Source organism: Peromyscus maniculatus, chromosome 2, assembly GCF_049852395.1.
Source record: "Peromyscus maniculatus bairdii isolate BWxNUB_F1_BW_parent chromosome 2, HU_Pman_BW_mat_3.1, whole genome shotgun sequence".
Classification (NCBI taxonomy): domain Eukaryota; kingdom Metazoa; phylum Chordata; class Mammalia; order Rodentia; family Cricetidae; genus Peromyscus; species Peromyscus maniculatus.
In genome coordinates, this window is record NC_134853.1 from 66,007,805 (window position 1) to 66,029,369 (window position 21,565).

Genomic DNA, 21,565 nt, shown 5'->3' on the forward strand with positions numbered 1-21,565 from the left:
TAAAGGGGAAGCCTCAGTCGCGTTGGAGACCCCACAGTATTGGAGATGCCAGGACTTGGGAATATCCACCAGTGAGAGCTGCTGGGGTGGATGGATCCAGCCTAAGAGAGCAGCTGTGTGCCCTTGGATGTCAGAGACAAGGAAGGCTGCCTAAGCCCCTGGGAGCCTGGAGGATTACATTATGATTGAGTCCCGTGCTGGACACTGGCCTGAGGACTGGGGTTTGCTTAGTGTGGCTGCTCTTATGCCCCAGTTCTTCCCTTTTGGAATAAGAATGTTTAAGTGTGTAACTTGTTTTTTATCTTGCAGGAGCTCACAATTAAGAAACTTTGGACTTTTAAAGAGACTTTGGACTTTTGAAGTGTTGGAATTTTTGAAGACTTTGGGGGGCTTTTTTGGAGTTGGACTATATTTTATATTAAGATATTACCATGAGATTTGGGGACAAGAAATGTAAAATTATTGTTCAAAGTGACATGTTTGTGTGCTAACTTGACTAGGGGTGGCTTGTGCTGGTTTAACTGTTAACTTGACGCAACCCACAATCCCCCAGGAAGAGGGTCTCATTGAGGAATTGCTTAGATCAGGTTTGGCCTGTGGGTGTGTCTGTGGGGGTTATCTTGATTGTTAATTGATGTGGGAAGACACAGCCCACTGTGAGAGGCACCATTCCCTAGGCAGCAAATCCTAAATTGTGTGGATGGAGAAATCAAGCTGAGCAGCAAGCAAGCAACATGCATGTATTCATTTCTCTCTTCCCTTGACTGTGGATAAGACTAGCTGCTTGAGTTCCTGCCTTGACTTTAATGCAATAATGAACTGTAACCTGGAATTGTAAGCCAAATAAACCCTTTCCTCCTCTGTTTCTTTTTGTCAGGCTATTTTATCACAGCAACAGAAATGGCAAGGGCCTGTGTGAGCTATATCCCTAGCCAGAGAAAGGAATGCTCTTGAACATTTTGTTGTGTAATCAGGGATATGTGATACATGCTTCTCCTACTCCCAAAATGATATATTGTATGGCCTGCTCTTGTTACTTTATATCTCTTGATATCTGTAACATGTTTTCAATATTCTTTTATCATTAATGGACATGTTTTTCCTGTACTAATTTCTTTCCTGTGGTGGTTCTTAAATCATAGTCCTTCATGTTCCTTCTCTATATATCTTTTTGTGGTTGCTTTGAGGCATATTGAGGCAGAGTTTCTTGTTGTCATTGTTTTTTTGTTTTTGTTTTTGTTTTTTCAAGATTGTTTCTTTGTGTAGTTTTTGAGCCTGTCCTGGAACTCACTTTGTAGACCAGGCTGGCCTTGAACTCACAGAGATCCTCCTGCCTCTGCCTCCCAAGTGCTGGGATTAAAGGCATGTGCCACCACCGCCTGGCAAGGCAGGATTTTATATGGCTGAAATTGGCCTTGAACTCGGCCAGGTAGCCAACCACCTTGGACTCCTGATCCCCTTGACTCCCAGGTGCTGGGATTACAGGCATGTGCCACTGTATTCATTCTGTGGATCTTACTTTCTCTGTCAGCTTATGTGCTGTAAAATACTCATGTGTTATCTTTATTCAGTAAATAATAATTGAATACCTACTCTATGCCAGGTAATAGACTGGGTATGGGATGACTCAGAAGTTAACTAGACTGACACAGATGAGTGAGCAGATAGAAACAGACAATTGTAAGTACAGGAATGTGAGGAATGCAGAGCCCTAGGGGGATAGATCTGCCAGAGAAAGCCATTCTAGAGGAAATAACGCTATGAAGGACACTAACATACAAGCAAGTCACGTGAGGAATGGTTGAGAAGAGCACAGACCATAAGCAAAACATATCCCTGATTCCAAAGCAGTTGGGAGCATCTGTGTTGTAGATCTGGAGGCCTCTTCAAAGGTAGAAGTTGGGGGTCACTGGAGCTGGATGTGATAGCAAGTACATGTGATCTCAGCATGAGAAAGGCTGAATGAAAGGAAGGAAGGCAGACTTCAGGGCTAGCCTGGGCTGCACAGCAAGACTCCATGTCAAATTGAAAAGTCATGTGTACTGGGATAAAAATCGTTTCCAAATTTCAACAGCTGTTGCAGGAATTTGAGTGAATACATAAAAGTAATCTTGAAGCTGAGCATAGTAGCATGTAGCTGTGATGCCAGCACTTGGGGATGTGGAAGCAGGAGGATCAAGAGTTCAGAGCCAGCTTGTACTACGTAAGACCCTGTTTCAACTGGGCAGTGGTGGCACACACCTTCAATCCCAGCACTTGGGAGGCAGAGGCAAGCGGATCTCTGTGAGTTTGAGGCCAGTGTGGTCTACAGAGAGTTCCAGGACAGCCAGGACTCGGGGGGGGGGGGGGGGGGGGACGACACTTTGATCTCATAGTAGTGAGTTTCCAATGTTTTTTTCCTCCGAAATGGGAGACCTAGAAGCAAGTGGTTTCTCAAGAAATGAGTTGAGAGTTCCTGTTGCCTCTTCATTTTTTGTTTGTTTTTTTTTTTTGTTGTTGTTGTTGTTTTGTTTTTGTTTTTCCGAGACAGGGTTTCTCTATGTAGCAGTCCTGGCTGTTCTGGAACTCGCTCTGTAGGCCAGGCTGGCCTCAAACTCATAGATATCCACCTGCCTCTGCCTCCCAGTGCCACCACTACCCGACACCTTCATTTTTAAAAAATTGTGTGTGTGTGTGTGTGTGTGTGTGTGTGTGTGTGATGGGTGCCACAGAGTTATGTGTGGAGGTCAGGTGACAGCTTAGAGGAGCTGGACTCCTGTGAGAGTCCTGGGAGTTGAGTTGGGGTCATCAGGCTTGGCAGCATGTGCTTTTATCCCCTGAGCCAGGTTGCCAGTCCTTAGCTTGTCATTCCTTATGACAGGTCCCCTGAGGTTCTGAGACCATCACCTGGGAGATGTGATGGAATAGCTGAATGTTTAGTCACATGATACAGCCCTGCAGCAGGGCCAAGGGTATTCCTGCTAGCATATAAGGCTTAGTTTTTCAACTCAGAGACTTAAAAGACTGGGTGATGGTATCATCTCATCCTAGTTTGTTGTAGGAGTTCTGGGGGAAGAAGGGAAACTTGGAACGTTAAGACAGGCTGACTTCAAACTCACTCATCCTACCTCAGCCTCTAGTGCTAGGACACTAGGTACCACCATCATGGTTACAGCAATTCAAAAGTATTCCCTAGTTACCTGGTCGCACCTGTTTATTACCCATTTATTAAGAAGTTTGTTGGGTCACACATGGCTGCTGCCACAGCTGTATCCTTAAAGTTCCCATTTGATTTTCTTTCCTGCCTACTTGGGCACTTGGACTTGGAAAATCTAACTGTTGCTGGGCAGTGGTGGCGCACACCTTTAATCCCAGCACTCAGGAGGCAGAGGCAGGCAGATCCCTGAATTGAAGGCTAGCCTGGTCTACAGAGCAAGTTCCAGGACAGCCAGAGCTGTGACACAGAGAAACCGTGTGTCTGAGGGGGGAAAAAAATCTGTTTTCAGTTAAAAGAGATTTTTGGTTTTTTTTAATCTTTATGGCTGTGTGTGGTGGTACCCAACTTTAATCTAGTACTCAGAAAGTGAGGCAGGTGGATCTCTGCTTTGAGTCTAGCCTCGTCTACATAGTTAAGACCCTGCCTCCAAAAAAAAAAAAAAAAAGTATTTAAGCCAGGCACTATGGCACATGCATAGAATCCTAAAATCAGGAGTCCACGGCTACCTGTGGCTGCATAGTTTGAGGCCAGCCTGCACTATTGGAGATCCTGTCTCAAAAGTTTCTAAACAGGGCCAGCCACATGGTTCAGCAGGTAAAGGCACTTGCCGCCAAGTCTGATGAGTTTAGTCACTGGGACCCTCATGCAGAAGCTGGAGAAGCATCTCCAGAAACTGTTCTTTGACTTCTACATGGATGCCATGGCACACACATAATTAATACATGTCAAAACAAAACATACAGCTCATTTTCTGAAGAGTCTAAAGTCTAGGAACATCGCTTGGGGGTACAGTATTTGCTTAGCATGCATGAGGCTCCCAATTCAGCCTCGGTGCTGGGGGGAAAGAAAGAAAGGAAGGAAGCAATGTAAAAGAATGCATTCTAAGAGTGAAAATTCACCCAGAACCCACACAAAGATGAGAATCTGGCTACTTCTCTCTCTCCTAGTTACGAAGCAACATCCCCTGTCACCTGGTTGATATCTCTTGCGGATTACCCTGCGGTGCCATGCTACCCTGTGGGATGCACAAATGTCAAAGACTCTGTCACAAAGGAGAATGTCTTGTGGATGAGGCCTGCAAGCAGCCCTGTACCACACCCAGAGCTGACTGTGGTCACCCATGTATGGCACCCTGCCACCCCAGTTTACCCTGCCCTGTGACAGCTTGTAAAGCCAAGGTAAGTGCTGACCCGGGTACTAGTGATTCCAGAATTGACTACAGTGACCCCTGTCTGTGCATCTAAGAAGTGCAAGTCTGTGTGTGATACTGTGTGAGAGGCTGGTGCCAACCCTAGTGAACAAGAGCTGTAGTCCCTTACAATGCGGTAGGACAGATAATAGCTAAGGGACGACTTGGGTAATTGGGAGTCTGGTGTCAGGAGTAATTACACCCTCATGGAAGGTAATGGGAGGTTTCGTTTGGTTGAGGGGTCGGCAAGGGCCACCCTGAGGAGATGGAAGCAGAGGGGTCATCTGAACTTGGCCTTGGTTGGACCCTCATCAGGTCCATGTACCCCAGATTCAGTGTTCCAAGGTTCATTCTAGGTTTGCCCTTTCAGCTGGGAATAAGAAGAGAAGTACTTTCTCGTACTTTCTAGAAAGGGGCATTATAGCCAGGCATTGGTGGCGCATGCCTTTAATCCCAGCACTCGGGAGGCAGAGCCAGAACGATCTCTGTGAGTTTGAGGCCTGGTCTACAAAGTGAGTTCCAGGAAAAGCGCAAAGCTGCACAGAAAAACCCTGTCTCGAAAAACCAAAAAAAAGAAAGGGGCATTATAAAAGGACATGTGCCTTCGGGCATGTCCATTGCCATGCCGTCAGTCCGCACAGATGGCAGTTAGCCTCTTGAGCCCGTAGGGGAGCTCACCTGACTGTTCCCCACGCGGTTTGATTTGGGAAGGCTGTAAAAGTGAAGCCTGCCTGGTTCTCACCTGGCTCTCTGGTGGGAAGAGTCACTCCGTTCTCACTAACATTTCAGGTAGAGTTACAGTGTGAATGTGGGAGAAGAAAAGAAATGGTGATCTGCTCTGAAGCGTCCGGCACCTACCAAAGGTTAGTGCTCCCTAAGTCCTTGAAATTGGTGGGACGGCTTGAAGGGGGGTCGTGCGGTTCCTCTCTAGGGCTGGAGGCTGAGCCCAGGGTCCTGCACATGGAGCTAAGTAAGTGCTCTGCCACCGAGCTGTGGCTCCAGCCCTAGGAACTTGGGTGGTGTGGTTATTTAGGAGTTGTTTTTGTTTTTTGTAAAATTGTGTGCTGATTATCTGTGTATATGTGTGTGTACGTGTGTGTGCATGTGTGTATATGTGTGTACATAGACATGGCACAGCACATATGTGGAAGTAAAAGGTCATCTTAGGGGAGGTGGTTCTCTCCCTCTGCTATGTGGGTTCCGGGGAGCAAAAAGATTGTCGGTCTTGGCTGCAAGCACTTCTTACCTGTTGCGTCATCTTGCCAGTCCTTAGAACATTTTGGGTTTTTTTTTTTTTTTTAATTTTTTTTATATTTTATGTATGAGTGCTCTGCTTGCTGGCAGAGGGCATCCGAGCCTATTATAGATGGTTGTGAGCCACTCTGTGGGTGCTGGGAATTGAACTCAGGACCTCTGGAAAAGCAGCCAGTGCTCTTAACCGCTGAGCCATCTCTCCAGCCCCTCCCCGCTTAGACGGTTTTTCAAGTAGAATTTTACATCTAGGGCTGGAGAGGTGACCCAGCAGCTAGGAGAGCCTGGGTCTGGATCCCAGCTCCTCATGAGGCAGCTCACAACTGCCTAGAACTCCAACTTGAGGGAATCCAGTGCCCTCTCAGGCCTCTGCAGACACCCACACAAACACATGGCCTCACAGTAGATGCGCACACAGTAATTAATTACGTAAATAAATAAAGTCGATCTTTAGAAAAAAGAAGATTCTAATGTATCTGAGGTGCATTAAAGGGCTTTTTCCGGGCCAGTGAGACGACTCGGCGGGTAAAGGCTCTAGTGCGGCCCCGAGTGCCGTCCCTGAGGCACGTCCCTTCAAGGAGGACAGAGAGAACGACTCCACCACCTGTCCTCTGACGCCCGCATGTGCGTCACGGCCTGTGTGCCCCGCCAGCACGGGGGCGCGCACACACGCACACACACACCATGCATATACAATGTTAATTTTTTTAAATATTTAAGTGCCTTTTCTTGCCTTTAATTTGTAAAAGAAATACTTTGCTTCTTCCGTTCCCATTCTTTCCTCGCCTTTTTCATCTACACCATGAGATAGAAAGGAAGACATCTTGAAGTTAGGTAAATTTCGTTACTATTCTACCTATTTTTGTTGTGGCACAGCTAAGGCACTCTGTGTCTCGTTACAAGCTTGGGTTTTCTGGTTGTTCTGGTAGATATCCTTATAGCCTCCTAAAGTATTGACACCCATGGGGTTATACAGAGATCTGTGTATAGAGGTGGAGTGTTAGGGAATGGTTGGCTTTATATATCTCTTAACTAGATGTGAAGGTGTGCCATGGCTACACAGGCTTCCATAGATATCTGACTGGCTATTTGTCAGTTTTGTTTGTTGGGTTTTTGTTTTTTTGAGACAAGGTTTACTTTGTAACTCTGGCTGACCTGAACCTACTGTGTAGACCAGACTGACCTTGAACTCACAGAGATCTACCAGTTTGCGACTCCCAAGGGCTGGGATTAAAGGCATGTGCCACCATGTCTGGCTTGATTGGCTGCTTGAATAGAGTATATTGGGCATTGACCTGGATGTTCTGGAGATAGAAAGTTGTATTAACTCTTCCCTTCTTGTGCGGCTGCTTAGAATCTGACTGAATATGTATACCATAAACATGTCAACAGTTCACATGTAGTACTCCAGTAAACATGTAATAATAGATGAACTTCAAAAGTCACACTAACTATCTTGTGGTTGATGAGCTTTGAAGGAAGCGTCTGTATCCCTAGCATGTGGAGACTCTTATGAAACTATAATGCCTCATCTTCTTTCTTCCTTTATATTTCAGAATAGCTGCTATTTCTATGGCCTCTAAAATAACGGACATGCAGCTTGGAGATTCAGTGGAGATCAGCAAGTTCATTACCAAGAAGGAAGTCCAACAAGCCAGGTAATTTTGGAAGTGTGTGCCTTCGTTCTCCAGTTCATCAGTTTCTCAGGAATTCCTCTGTCTCAGTCCTCCATAGTAGCGCCTCACACACAGTTGATGTTCAACAGACTGGGATGTTGGGACCATACCCACCACAACACAGTGAGTCCTGCTCAGGACACAGCAGAGACCAAAGTAGGTTTCCTATGCCTCACTTCAGTTGGCTGACAGAGAAAGCAGAGGAGACCTAAATTTGTCTAGCTCAGCCCACAGAACCAAGATCCAAAGTGGTGGCTGTGTCTATCTAGAAAGGCAAGTGAGGAACAATCTGAAGTCTACAAAGGACTGCTAGACTCCAGTGTGAGACCTGCTCATCTCCCCTTGTGAAGGACCTCAGGGAAGACAGTAAGATTCCATGGCAGGGGGTGCTAGTGAACCCTGAGGAATAGACAGCCTCATAACTGCTTCCAGGCAGGAAGCAAGGGCTGCTGCTGTGTTCTCACATAGTCTACCTGGGATTTTCTTACTAGATGGGGGCTAGAGAGCCTGTGCCCTGACCATTGCTTCCGTTTGTTTGTCAAGGTTGCAGTGTGATGAGGAGTGTTCTGCCTTGGAGAGGAGAAGGTAAGTGGTCTCAATGGCTTGTCACTTCTTGAGCCCTGTGGAGCTAATGGGAGGAGGCGTCCCTTCATCACCCAGCATCATCACCCAGCATCTGTTCTGAGTCTCAGCTGCTGTCAGCAGAAGGATGTGGTCCTTACGAGTCGAATCGTCTAAGATAAACCCGTTGGGTAATTTCAGCATGTGCAGAAACATGAGCTGTGTGGTTTTGGGTGTGGGGTAAATTTCACATGCCACAACATGCTCATTTTTGTGACTGGCCAACTTCCCAATCCCAGCAGAGATAAGAGGCTCTAAAAACTGTTGAAAACCTAAGGAGCTGGGAAGATAGCTCAGTCTATAAAATATCTGCCATGCAAGCACAAAGACCTGGGTTCAGATCCCTAGCACCCATAAATCAAACTCGGCATGACACACATCTGTACTCTAGCATTGGGGGTAGGGTGGAGACGGACACTCGGCGTCTCTTATGAGGTTAAGGCCAGCCTGGTCTACATAATGAGTTCCAGAACAGCAAGAGCTATGTAAAGAGATCCTGTCTGGAAAAATAAAATAATAAAGTGGAGGCTGGTCAAGGGAAACACCCAACATCAACATCTAGTCTACACAGACACAGCGTAAGCCAGGTATGTTGCTGCACACCTAAATTCCCAGGACTTGGGAGACAGGCTGGGGGATTCCATGCATCTGAGGCCAGTCTGAATAACTCACTGAGACTATCTCAGAATAAAAAGGCTGGAGCTATAGCCAAGTGGGAGAGCTAGCTACCCTGCGTGAGGTGAGGCCCTAGGTTCGATCCCTAGTCCAACCCCCAAAAGGACATTCTTGTTCTTGTTTTGTTTGCCTCTCCCACCTTAATCCCTCACCCCATTCCGTTTCTTTTTTCTCTTTGCAATGCTTAGGATCAAACCCAGGGCCTTGCTTATACCAGGCAAACATTAAACCAGGCTGGCCTTGAACTCAAAGAGATTCCCCTGCCTCTGCCTCCCAAGTGCTGGGATTAAAGGCATGCCCACCACTGCTCGGCCCTTATATTTTTTGCTTGTTTGTTTTGTAGGTTTATTTTCTCATGTGTATGAGTGTTTTGCCTGCATGCTTGTCTGCTCACTGTGTACATGCCTGGTCCCTTCAGATGTCAGAAGAGGGATAAGATCCCCAGAACTGGAATTATGGATGGTTGTAATCCACCATGTGGATGCTGAGACCCGAACCTGGGTCTTCTGCAAGAGCGATAAGTGTTCTTATCACCTGGGCCATCTCTCCAGCCCCCTCACTCTTTTTTCTAAAGATTTACTTTTATTGGATTCATGTGTCTGTGAATGTATGTCACAAAGATGCAGGTGCCTGAGAATCTGGCATCACACAGATGCTGGGACCTAAACTCCAGGTCCCGGGGAGAGCAGAAGCCACTCTTGACCTGAGCATCTCCAACTCCGGTCCTTACTCTTAAGCATCAAAGAAAGTCATCCCCCACTTACCATTCCGCTGATCTCAAGACCAGCAGATCCTTCCCTAAATAATCCAGATGTCTACTGTGTTACTTATTTAGACCCATCTATTTTGCATATTTTCTCTGAAAACAACACCACAATTGCCTAGATTGGTATTTTTCATTATATCATGTGTATGGGCATTTTGCCTGTATGTATATCCATGCCCTACTTGCATGTCTTAGGGTGTCAGATCCCCTGAACTGGAGTAACAGATGGTTATGAGCCATAATGTGGGTGCTGGGAATCAAACCTGAGTCCTTTGAAAGAACAGCTGTGCCCTTCTGCTGTCTCTCCAGCCTCAGTTGCACACTATTTTGAGTGAAGAATAAAATCTCACGCCAATCCACTCTGTCTTGGGGGTCTGACTCACTCCTTTGTCCCACATATCCACACTAAATAAACTACGCACACGTTGTCACTTAGGCATCTCAGCTGTCAGCTCAGCTGATGGCAATATCAAAGTGTTTGTGTCCAAGTAATCCTTGTAATAGCTCCAGAGTAGGAATGCTTTTTGTTTGGGGTTTGGTTGGTTTAGGTGTTTGTTTTTATTGTTTGCTTGCTTGCTTAGGGTGTGTGTGTCTATCTGTCTGTCTGTGCGTGTGTTTGTGTGTGTGTCTGTGTGTGTGGGGGGGTGGTTTTTGCTAATTGATTGGTTGCTTGGCTGGTTTTGGAGAGATTGAGGCAGGAGGATTACTGTTCGGAGCCATCCTGCCATACACTGTTTCCCTGTTCCAAAACAAAACACGATACCTCATATACTTGTAGTCCCAGACTTGGAAGGAGGAAGCAGGATGATTAGGAGTTCAAGGCCTTCCTGTCTCTTCATGAGTTTAAGGCCAGCCTGAAATACATGAGACCCTGTCTCAAAAAAATAAATAAATAAATAAAGTGTGTGTGGGGTGACTTCTGTGGTAAAAGGGGTGTAAGAACATATGCTGAGGTTACTACAATCTATGGTAAGCTAATGTCTATCTCTTACTGCACCAAACTTGTAAATTAAACTTTATCATAGGTTTGTATGTATAGAAAACAAAAAACAGCATACAAGCAGCCCTGGGTTTGATCCCAGTACCACATAAACCTGGTATGGTGGTAATCTCAGGGAGAGACAGGATCATAGTCATCCTTGGCTACGTAGGCATTTTGGGGCCAGCCTGGCCTACATGAGACCATGCTTCAAAAACAAAATGAGCCTGGCGGTAGTGGAGCACCCCTTTAATTCCAGCACTCAGGAGGCAGAGGCAGGTGGGTCTCTGTGAGTTCAAGGCCAGCCTGGTCTACAGAATGAGTTCCAGGACAGCCGGGGCTACACAGAGAAACCCTGTCTTGAAAAACAAACAAACAAGAAAGATGGGTTGATGGGAAGCTAGCTCAGTCACAAAGCTCTGTCCACACAAACGTGGGGCCTGAGTTGCTTCCCAGACCTTTGTAAAAAGCCGTGTGTGGAGTCACATGCTTATTATCTCAGTGCTGAGGAGATAAAGACAGGATCTTTGGGACTCACTGGCTAGCTTGGCCAAGACCCAGGTCTCAGTGAGAGGCTCTGTCTCAAAAACTAAGGTAGAGAGCATCTGAGGACAACACCCAAGGTTGACCTCTGCCCTCCACATACACACATGTGCATGTACCACCGTCTTCCCCCAAAGCCAGAATGGTATATTTTCCTTCTCTTTCCCTTATATTTGCTTGTTTCTCAATCACTTTCAGGAGGTTGGCAGAGGCATTTGACATCAGTGATGATTCTGATCCTTTCAATGTACGTTCTTCAGCATCAAAATTCAGTGACAGTCTGAAAGATGATGCCAGGTATGGAAACCTGTGGCTTGTGAGTATTCTAGTTAGTATTATAAGATACGGTAATTAGTATGTTTTCTCCATTATTGCGCCAGATAAAGTTAACTTATGTTGCAAGAAATCACATGTTGTTTAGCTGTCCCCTTGAAGAACTGAACTTGTGCTTGAGGGCTGGCCCCCATAGTAGTTGTCTGGGTCTTCCAAGGGCTGCATAGGCTGTACTGAAGACGGATGGCTAGCTACCTCTCACCCCGGTCTCACAGTCACAGGGTGCTTCTCTGGGGCAGTGACAGGTCCTTTTCTGGCTCTGGCTGTCTCCTCCTCTTCTCCGGCTTCTCTCTTGTCTTTGTGGTTGTGCCGCGACTCTGTTATCTCACATTCCTCACCTGTGCTTTTTCTGCCACACTGGCCTCTCTCCTGTGGAGGTGGAAGTTGAGTGGAAGATGTTCCCAGGAGAGCAAGAACAGATGGAATTAACTGATGGTTTCTCATTTCAGGAAAGACCTAAAGTTTGTCAGTGACATTGAGAAGGAAATGGAAACGCTTGTGGAGGCCGTGAATAAGGTGGAAGTAAACTCACCCAACTGGGCATTTCTCTGAGGCCAGCTTGACTTAAAGATAGATAGATAGATAGATAGATAGATAGATAGATAGATAGATAGATAGATAGATAGATAGATAGATAGATAGATAGATAGGCCAGCTTGACTTAAAGATAGATAGATAGATAGATAGATAGATAGATAGATAGATAGATAGATAGATAGATAGATGATAGATAGGCCAGCTTGACTTAAAGATGATAGATAGATAGATAGATAGATAGATAGATAGATAGATAGATAGATAGATAGATACATGCATGCATGCATACATACATACATACATACATACATACATACATACATACATAAATACATACTAGTAATAATAATGATAGATAAGTTCCAGAAACACGGTTAGCCTAGAGGGTTATAGAAAAAGGTTGCAGATTCCCAATGCCCAGCCATTATAGCATTCATGGAAACCTGGATTGCTTCCATCATTATAGAAAAGATATCTACAATTAAATTAAGTGTACATTAAGAATAACCCTTGACCAGACATGGTAGCGCACACCTTTAATCCCAATACTCTGGAGACAGAGGCAGATGGATCTCTGTGGGTTCCAGGCCAGTCTACACTGGAAAACCCTGTTTCAAAAAACAAACAGAAAAAAGAAGAAGAGAAGGTGGCGGCTCAACAGTAGCTGAGTTAGAAGACATAGGAGGCCCTCAGATGACTGAAAGGTCGCCGTGATAGGAGGGCGCACTCTGTTTTCTCAAAGGGGGAGACTAAAGGTGAAGATGGGGGACAGACTGAGGAGAATGGGCCCCGTTCCGCCAGGGATGTCAAAGTGGAAACTCAACATGGAGGAGTAATTTAGTAACCAGAGTATAGTGACGAACACCATTTATCCCAGCACTTAGGAAACGACAGGTGGATCTCTGAGTTCGAGGCCAGCCTGATCTACACAGCAGGTAGCAGGGTAGCCAAAGCTACACAGTAAGACCCTGTCTCCAAAAGGAAAACAAAAAGTAATTTGTGAAGAAGGAGCCAGTACTGCTTTGGCCCCCTCTGCAGTCACTGGGGGTGAGGCCCAGGGGCTGTTTGTTTTCCTCTCCCGCTTCCCATTTCCTTCCTTCCCTCTTTCTCTTCCCACTTCCAGCAGGATACTAACCTGAAAAGGAAACTCAATGTGTTCCTTTTCTGTGTAGGAAACGTGAGCAGATGTGTTTCTGTGTTTGTGTACATACAGCTGCGTACTTCGGTGGGGCGTGAGAGTCCCTTGTTCTTAAGTCTTCAGTGTACCTAGGCACTTCTTGGGAATACCATTCCTCAGTTAATGGGCTCCCTCAGGAGGAAACACTAGCTCTGTACCACTTCTCTTTGTCCCACCCTGCCCACCTGCCTGCGGCGAGACGCCATGCTCGCACACACAGGTAGTGAATGGTAGGCGGTTTGAACCTCTGTAGAAAGGCGGTCACAGCTGATGAGATGGCTCCGAGGGAAAAGCACTTGTCACACACACCTGACAACCTGAGTTTGATCCCAAGAACCCACAGTGAAAGCACAGAACCAACTCCCAAAGTCGTCATCTGACCTCCGCACAAATTATAATAATAAGGATTCCAACAGGAAAAACTAAATCAGTCACCTTGATTAGCTATGCTCTTGTGGTGGTGTGGGTAAGTCAGGAGTGTTTTCTGTTTCCAGGGGACGATGCTCATCAGTGTTCTCTTCTTCCAATAGGGAAAGAGTCTTAAGAAAAGCCACTGCTTCCCCCCCATGAACAGAGACCACCGCCGCATCATCCATGACCTGGCCCAAGTCTACGGCCTGGAGAGCATGAGCTATGACAGTGAACCAAAGCGCAACGTCGTGGTCACTGCTGTCAGGTGGGTTGATCTCGCTGTCAGCTGTCAGCAGGGCAGGCGTGACACCAGCAGTCATTGTATGCTCTTGTTACTTCCACTTCCTCCTGGAGGAAGGGAAGGGAAATTTCTCTGGAACAGTCTTTTCATCGAAGAGTAAAGCCCACACCTCATTCCACGGTGCAGGGACACACAAATACCCAGGTCTCACAGCTGCCCTGATCCTTTGCAGACGCTGGGGTGGCATTTCTGCAGGTGGAGAGGGTGTGAGCAGAATGCCTGCTCATCACTGTGCGCTCCTACCCCTCTGTCTCCTGTTCCTCCCGCTGACCTCCCAGCTCTAATCTTGGCATGATGGGGACAGAAAGCAGGCTGGACTCTGTCTCGGTGTTGTCCGCAGAGGGAATGGAGGTGGTAGTGTGAGACAGAACTTCACAGTGAACAAAAATGAAGTGTGCCATGGGAGGAAGTGGGCAGCAGGTCTGGCTGGGACCTGCTGGATGGACAGAGGGGACAGATTGAATGCAAGTTGACCACACTTGGGACAGGTGGTGTCTGGGTGTGCGCAGCAGTGGAGCTGCCCGGTAAAGGCTGGGCTCTGACTGGCTGTCTGCTCAGGAGCCTCGCTTTTCATCCTCTGCTTTACTTCTTTCAGGGGGAAATCCATTTGTCCTCCCACCTCGCTGACCAGCGTGCTTGAAAGGGAAACGCAGACGCGGCCTCCACCACCGATTCCTCATCACCGACACCAGACAGACAAGTAAGGACTCTTCAGCTGCTTCTCAGTAGAACTGTGTGAGCAGAGGAGCCAGGAGGGGTGGCCACTGGGGCCACATCTCCATCACTGGCCTCCTTTGGCTTGTCTTTGGGGTGTGACTGTCCAGATAGGCTTTGATTAGGGCATCAGATACATTTGTTCAGGCCAGCAAAGCCTTAAGAGAATAGTCACTGGGGGCAGTGATGTAGATAAGGCACTTGCCGTGTGAGCCTGACAACCTGACTGAGATCCGTGATCCACAGAAAGATGGAAGGAGACAGTGAGCTCCACAGAGATGTCCTCCGACCTCCACACACCATACTCACAAATAACAGTAAATAAATAAATGTTTTAAATATTCATTCACAACAAAAGAGAGGCTAGTTGAACGTAATTCCTACAGTGAATGGTGGCATGTAAGTGGTTATCTGCCACTCCAGACCATTTAGAACTGGATGCAGTTAACAGTAGGTGGAAGTGGTGGGGGGACTGTTGGCAGTGGAGGAGGCAAGTAGAGATTTTCACTTTTTCAGAGATTGATTTAGTTTTGGAGGGTTCAACAGCAAGCTTAGACAATGCCCAGGGGAAAGGTGGTTCTGAAAAAGGGGGAAAGGAGTGCAGCATTTGGGAGTGACAGTGCTGACAGAAGACTCAGGACCCCAAAGGTAGTGACCCCATGGTAATGAACAGATGCATTCTGTGTGAAGACACAGCAAAAACATGGACACTACAGAAAGTTCAAGTTTGGGATGAGATTCAGTACAGCGGCCTCACAGCACAGTGAAGATAAAGCCAGGCAAAGGGTGACTGGGGATGGATAATGGATGGTCCATGGTGGGACCAATTCAAGAAACAGCATTTGCCGTGCCTGTAAGGGTGATGGATAAGCCTGTTTACAGACCCACCAGTTAAGACATTATCATTTTACTACAATACATTTACTATAAGTATTGCTTTATTATAGTTAAAGGGAGAAAATAAAATCATATGAAAGGCTGGGCAATGATGACACACGCCTGTAATCCCAGCACTCAGGAGGCAGAGGCAGGCGGATCTCTGAGTTCAAGGCCAGCCTGGTCTACAGAGCAAGTTCCAAGACAGCCAGGGCTACACACAGAAACCGTTTCTTGGGGGGGAAAATTATATGAAAAGCTGAAAAAAATATTATTTCTGTTGAATATATGCATTTGCCTGCATGTATATATGTGTACCACATAGATGTCTGGAGCCCACAGAGTTCTGAAGAGGGTGTTGGATCTCCTCCAACTAGAGTTACAGATGGCTGTGAGCTGCCATATGGGCACTGGGAATTGAACCTGGGTCCTTTGCAAGAGCAGCCAGTGCTACTCTGGCCATCCCTCCAGCCTTGACTTTCACATTTTGCTCCACCTACTTCTCTAGGGTTTAAATGATTTTTATGATAAAAATATTATTTTGGTATAAAGAAAAAAGCAGGAATCTGCCAGGCGTTTTTTCAGCTGAGCAGAGGTGTAGCTGGAAGTTTTCGTGTGTCCTGGCCCGCCGGTGGTCAGGACAAATCTCACCCACTCACATCCCCCAAGTAAACACACAGAGGTTTATGTTAATTACAAACTGCTCGGCCATTAGCTCAGGCTTATTAATGACTAGCTCTTACACTTAAATTAACCAATAATTCCTATCTGTGTTTAGCCATGTGGCTTGGTACCTTTTCTCAGTTCTACCTTGTCATCTTGCTTTCTCTGTGTCTGGCTGGCAACTCCTGACTCTGCTCAGCGACTCCTGACTATGCCCTTCCTTTTCCCAGAATTCTCCTTGCCTGCTTGTCCCACCTATACTTCCTGCCTGGCTACTGGCCTTTACTTATCAACCAATCAGAGCAACACATATTCACAGCATATGGAATGACATCCTCATCATTTCCCCTTTTCTTTCTATTTAAAAGGAAGGTTTTAACTTCAACATAGTAAAATTACATATAACAAGACAGTTATCTAGCAAGAATTACAGTTACAATATCTAGTCTATTTGTATTTGGCAAAAATATTTTATCTATATTTGTGAGTCTAACTCATATCTAATTTGTCTTTTTTTGGGGGGGGGGCGTTTCGAGACAGGGTTTCTCTGTGTAGTTTTGGCACCTGTCCTGGATCTCACTCTGTAGACCAGGCTGGCCTCGAACTCACAGAGATCTGCCTGGCTCTGCCTCCCGAGTGCTGGGATTAAAGGTGTGCGCCACCACCGCCAGGCCTAATTTATCTTTTATCATAACCAAGGAAAATTATAACTATCTAGTCTTCAACTACATCAAAGACCCCAGAAGGATCTAATATTATCTAAGTAAACAGGAAGAGCATTGTAAGCAACTTCTAAAAATCTAGAATATCAGAGACAGCTGCCTGCCTGGACAGTCATCTAAAGTTCCTCTGTAACATTGGGGCATCCATATTCAGCCATAGGCCTAGTCTCTCAGTCATTTTTTTCTCTGTGTCCTATAGAATGTCTGGCAGTCTCCTCTGTGAAGCAGGAACCTGAAGGACCATCTCGCCTTACAAAGTTTTGTTGTTACTTTCCTATGGGTCCTGCGTGTCCAGTTTATATGACATTTTGTCACGTAGTCCAGGCAAGAACAGTTTCTTGCCCAAGTGGCTATTTTTGCCAAGAAGAAGATAAACTCCATATGGAGTATCTTCGACGCCCATCTTTTTCTGTGAAGTAAATCGGTGCTGCCAGGAGCAGACATGTCTCACTGTCCAGAAAGTCTAAGTTTTTAAAACATTTTAAATGCCATATTCTATAGGTCTTTGAAGTGTTTGAAGATTACCTACCTAATTAAATTATATATATATATATATATATATATATATATATATATAGAAAATTTAATCTGATTATAAGTTTGACTATCATAGAAGACTAATTATTAATCTGTATTTCTTAATTATACATTACAGTTTCAAATGAGCTGTATAAACATAATACCTTAAACAAGAGTAGAAATATACATACAGTATAGCAAAATTAACTTTAAATTTGTAATAAAGTAAAATCTATGGGAATGTAAAACATTTTACACAAGTTGTTGTTCTTTAAAAGTATATTGAATAATCTACCCTTTCATCCTATCATATATATATCCTGTCCCCCTTTTTTCTTTAGAAAGATATTGACAGGGTTGGGGATTTAACTCATTGGTAGAGTGCTTGCCTAGCAAGTGCAAGGCTCTGGGTTCGATCCTCAGCTCCAAAAAAAAAAAAAAAAAGAAAGATATTGACTATGACCAATAACAATTTGTAACCAATCTCTAAACAAAGACAAATGTCCTTAATCCATTTTTGAGGAATGTGGGTGTAGTTTTCTAGGCTACTTACTACTGATTGTGGGCACTAGTAGTCTTATGGGGATCCTTAGAAAATGTCCTACTTGTTCTTTTTACAATCAGACTCCACTACCAGTAGGATATAACCCAAAGGGTACTCAGAGGAATGAAATATTGTAATAGAATTATCCCTCAGGACTGGAAAGAATTAATTACACCTGTCCTAGAGGCCAGAGCATAATTACAATGGAGAACTTGGTTGAAAGAGGAAGCTAAAACAATAGGACAACAGTGTAGGACTAGAGCTATGGAAATTTCCTAGGATCAGCTTCTTGGAGAAGGCGATTATGCTGACATACAAAGACAATGTTTATATGATAACCAAACCTTAATTCTATGCAGCATGGCAGCCATGAATGCATGGGACAGAATTGAGGAAGCAGGGAAGAAAATTGAATCATTTATGGAAGTTATATAAGGCCTGAAAGAATCCTTCATGGATTTCTTGCAAAGGCTGTCTGCAGCAGTAAATAGAATAATACCAAATTCAGAAGCTAGACAGATAATAATTTTATCTTTAGCTTTTGAGAATGCAAATGGAGCATGCAAAAGAATAATCAGGCTGTTAAAGGCCAGATCAGCACCCTTGGAGGATTGGATCAGGGACACAATTAATATGAGTCTCATGACCATGATGATATGTGGATAGGAGAGGTGATATCAAAAGCTTTGAGGAAAAATAATAATGTCAGGTGTTTTAGTTGTGGTAAACAAGATCATTTGAAAAGGGAATGTAAACAGAGTGTTCCTAGAAACAATGTTTATTCAAGGGACAATGGCAACAGAATGTCCCTGGATTATGCAGAAAGTGTGGTTAGGGTAAACATTGAACCAACAAATGTAGATCAACAAGGGACAGACAAGGTAATCCTCTGCCTCTGCCATTGGGAAACTCCCAGAGGGGCCTCACACAAATTCAGTTCAAACTTTTCCTGCCATCATAGAAGAAACAAATTTCCCAGAGCAATCAAATAAACAAATGCCTATTGGAATAAATCAGGCTGCTTAGGGTGGTAGAACAGCTGTAGCAGAGAGAACAGGAAATTCAGGAGAAGCCATAAAGCGAATTTTTTGACAAATTTTTATAAATGAACAAAGACCAAAATTAAAAATATGAATAAATGGCATTCTCTTGGAAGGTTTGGTAGACACAGGTGCAGATGTGACAATAATTGCATCAGAATTTTGGCATCCAAATTGGCTTCTTCAGGAGGTAAATGTTCAGCTGTTAGAGACTGGAAATGATCTCAAGTGAAATAGAGTGCAAGATGGCTCAAATGTATAGGGCCAGAAGGACAGAGAGGAAAATTAAAGCCATATATGGCAAATATAGCTATGAATTTATGGGGCCGTGATCTATTACAACAATGGAATACCCAGATTAACATTCCTCCAACCTGAGAAACAAACCATAAACTAACACATGTTTCTGAGAGAAATATTAGGAGGTATTATTATGAAGAGCAGTCACCAGCCATCCAGATTGTACAAGAACAGGGCACAACAACTGCTTATCTTTCAAAGACACTAACCTTTAAAATGGTTAACAGATAAGCCTGTATGGGTTCAGCAATGGCCTTTAACAACAGAGAAACTGCAAGCTTTAGGAGAGTTAGTACCAGAGCAGTTAAATGCTCAGCATATTGAAGAATCACAGAGAAGGACCACCTTCTTTCCTTCCCCTCCCTGTCTCCCCTGGAGCCAAGGGAGATGGCTGAAAGTTACTCTGAAAGCCACAGGTTCCTCTTCCTCTCCAGCCTTCCACATGACAGTCCTGGAAGTGTCTCCACTGTCGTGCTTGCACAGAGCCTCTGCACAGGTGACTGGGGTAGTTTACAAAGCCATCTTCAGGACTGTAACCACTGGTGCTCCTGTGGGCTGGTCAGGCACAGCCTCAGCAAGAGTACTCTCTCTTTACCCAGACAGCCTAGGTTTGGGTCAGCAGAGTCTGTGCATCCAAACAAGTCGTGGTTTTGATGTTTGGGTTTGGGTCTGAGTTTGGTTTTTTGAAACAGGGTCCTGTATTTCCCCCAGAGAAGACAAGACTGACTGTTCTTTACTTGCTTTGCAGGATTCCTGGGAGCAGTAATTTACAGAAGATAGCTAAGGAGCCAGTGATTGACTACTTTGATGTCCAGGACTGAGAAGATAGATACATTTAGATAAAAGAATGATTCTGTGTAGTGGAGACTCATTTGCCAGCAGATAAATCATGCTCATTCCTGCTGCGGGGCAGAACCCCAGACACACACTGTCTTGTGCTGATACATCCAAAGCATGAGTGTCAGAACCCCCTGTCTACTCCTGTCCCACTGTGGCCAGCTCCCTGGCTGTGCAGCCACTGGATTTTTAGTTGTGTGATTGAAGAAGCTCCTCACCTCATCACTGTGATTACTAAGAGGGTTGGGGAGTATCGTATTTTATTTGGATAAACCAGACTTTTTATCCCAAACTAGCTTTGTGGCACTTAGCCATAGTCTTGGTTGTCCAGTTGCTCACCAGGTGGATGTGACAGTCTTCATGTGGAAAGACACATGAAGTACTGACCATTGTTAAACCATGTCTGGAATCATACAGGTCTTAAACCATCTTATCTAAGACTTGGACTGAAAACTCTAGATTGGTCAGGTTATAGATTTACATTTTCTCAAGTCCCTGGCATTCTTCCACCACATCACCGAGCCTACCCAGGGACAGTTTAACTGTGCCCCATAATGGTAAGAACTTGGAGCAAGCTCTCTTCTGCCATGTTTACGTTGTGGGTCTGTGAACTGTCCACTGTAGCCCTGAGTCCACTCTGGTTGATAAAGACTCTCACGCAGACAGCTGTCCTGTGTTGCTTTTTCCTAGGCCTTCAGCAGCCACACCAACTCTCCCTACATCTGAGCTCTGAACTGTTGTTTGAATAGTCAAAGAAATATGTCGACAGTCCAGAGCTTATGCCCAGCAGCCCACTGTAGGCATTCTTCAGTTTCCTTTAAGGCGGGTGTGTGGCCATCTTTACTGGCCCCTCTTCATCACAAACTGGACTCTTTTTGTGTGTGTTTGTTTTTTGTTTCTAACACAGGGTTTCTCTATGTAGCCCTGTCTGTCCTGGATCTCACTTTGTAGACCAGGCTGGCCTCGAACTCACAGAGAACCACTTGCCTCTGCCTCCCAAGAGCTGGGATTAAAGGCATGTGCCACCACCACCTGGCTTCTTTTCAATTTAAAATAACCTTTAAGCCCCAGAAGCTTGGAATCATAAAACAAGGCACTTAATTTTTACTTTTATTTTGTTTTTTGAGGCAGGATCTCACTAAGTTGCTTAAGCTCATTCAGGCTTTAAACTCTCAATCTTCATTGCTCAGCCTTCTGAGTGCTAGGATTACAGGCCTCTGCCACCAATCCCAGCTGAGAGGCCCCTAATTTTATAGGAAAAAACGGGGCTGCTCTTTGGTCCTAACCCTAATCTCTGTAGGAAGGCATGAGGTATAGCAGTATGAACGGGCGACTGGAGAGAAGTGGAAAACAACAGAGCCTCTCTTTGGGCCTCTTTAGTACAGGGTCTGTGGCCTCACACCCAACAGGAAGTGCAGCTGTGGTCCAGGGGACAGTACGTGATCTGGCTGTGTGTGTGCTTCTCAGATCTAGGCCTGCCAGTGCATGGATGGGGGCTCCTCCTGTCCGACTTGGGTTGTGAGGACTAAAGGAAGCGCACCCTGGTGCGTCTGATGCAGAGTCCACGAACATGAGAGTTGGCATCTGGAAAGTACAGAAGCATCCTTTGTCTACAACGCTGAGTAAAGGATGTGATCCGGTTGGGCCTCTCCTGGTGAATGAATGCCTGGTGCCAACCTCATGCTGGGACTGGAA

The 21,565-nt window shown here is 45.2% G+C and overlaps 1 protein-coding gene across 4 annotated transcripts in view; it reads left to right on the top strand.

Moving 5' to 3' along the window:
* Positions 1 to 20,531, top strand: part of Nfx1 (nuclear transcription factor, X-box binding 1) — a 77,627-nt gene extending 57,096 nt beyond the window's left edge. For 3 of the 4 annotated variants that reach the window (XM_076563473.1, XM_006975337.4, XM_076563474.1), the window contains 9 exons: positions 4,144 to 4,374; positions 5,175 to 5,248; positions 7,193 to 7,294; positions 7,856 to 7,897; positions 11,095 to 11,193; positions 11,679 to 11,745; positions 13,474 to 13,619; positions 14,251 to 14,355; positions 19,782 to 20,531. In XM_076563473.1, coding sequence (XP_076419588.1) covers positions 4,144 to 4,374; positions 5,175 to 5,248; positions 7,193 to 7,294; positions 7,856 to 7,897; positions 11,095 to 11,193; positions 11,679 to 11,745; positions 13,474 to 13,619; positions 14,251 to 14,355; positions 19,782 to 19,854 — 939 coding nt within the window. In that variant the 3' untranslated portion in view covers positions 19,855 to 20,531. Of the gene's footprint in view, positions 1 to 309; positions 866 to 4,143; positions 4,375 to 5,174; positions 5,249 to 7,192; positions 7,295 to 7,855; positions 7,898 to 11,094; positions 11,194 to 11,678; positions 11,746 to 13,473; positions 13,620 to 14,250; positions 14,356 to 19,781 lie in introns of those variants that run through there. The other variant, XM_006975339.4, reaches the window with a different exon arrangement.
* Positions 20,532 to 21,565: the final 1,034 nt, after the last annotated feature.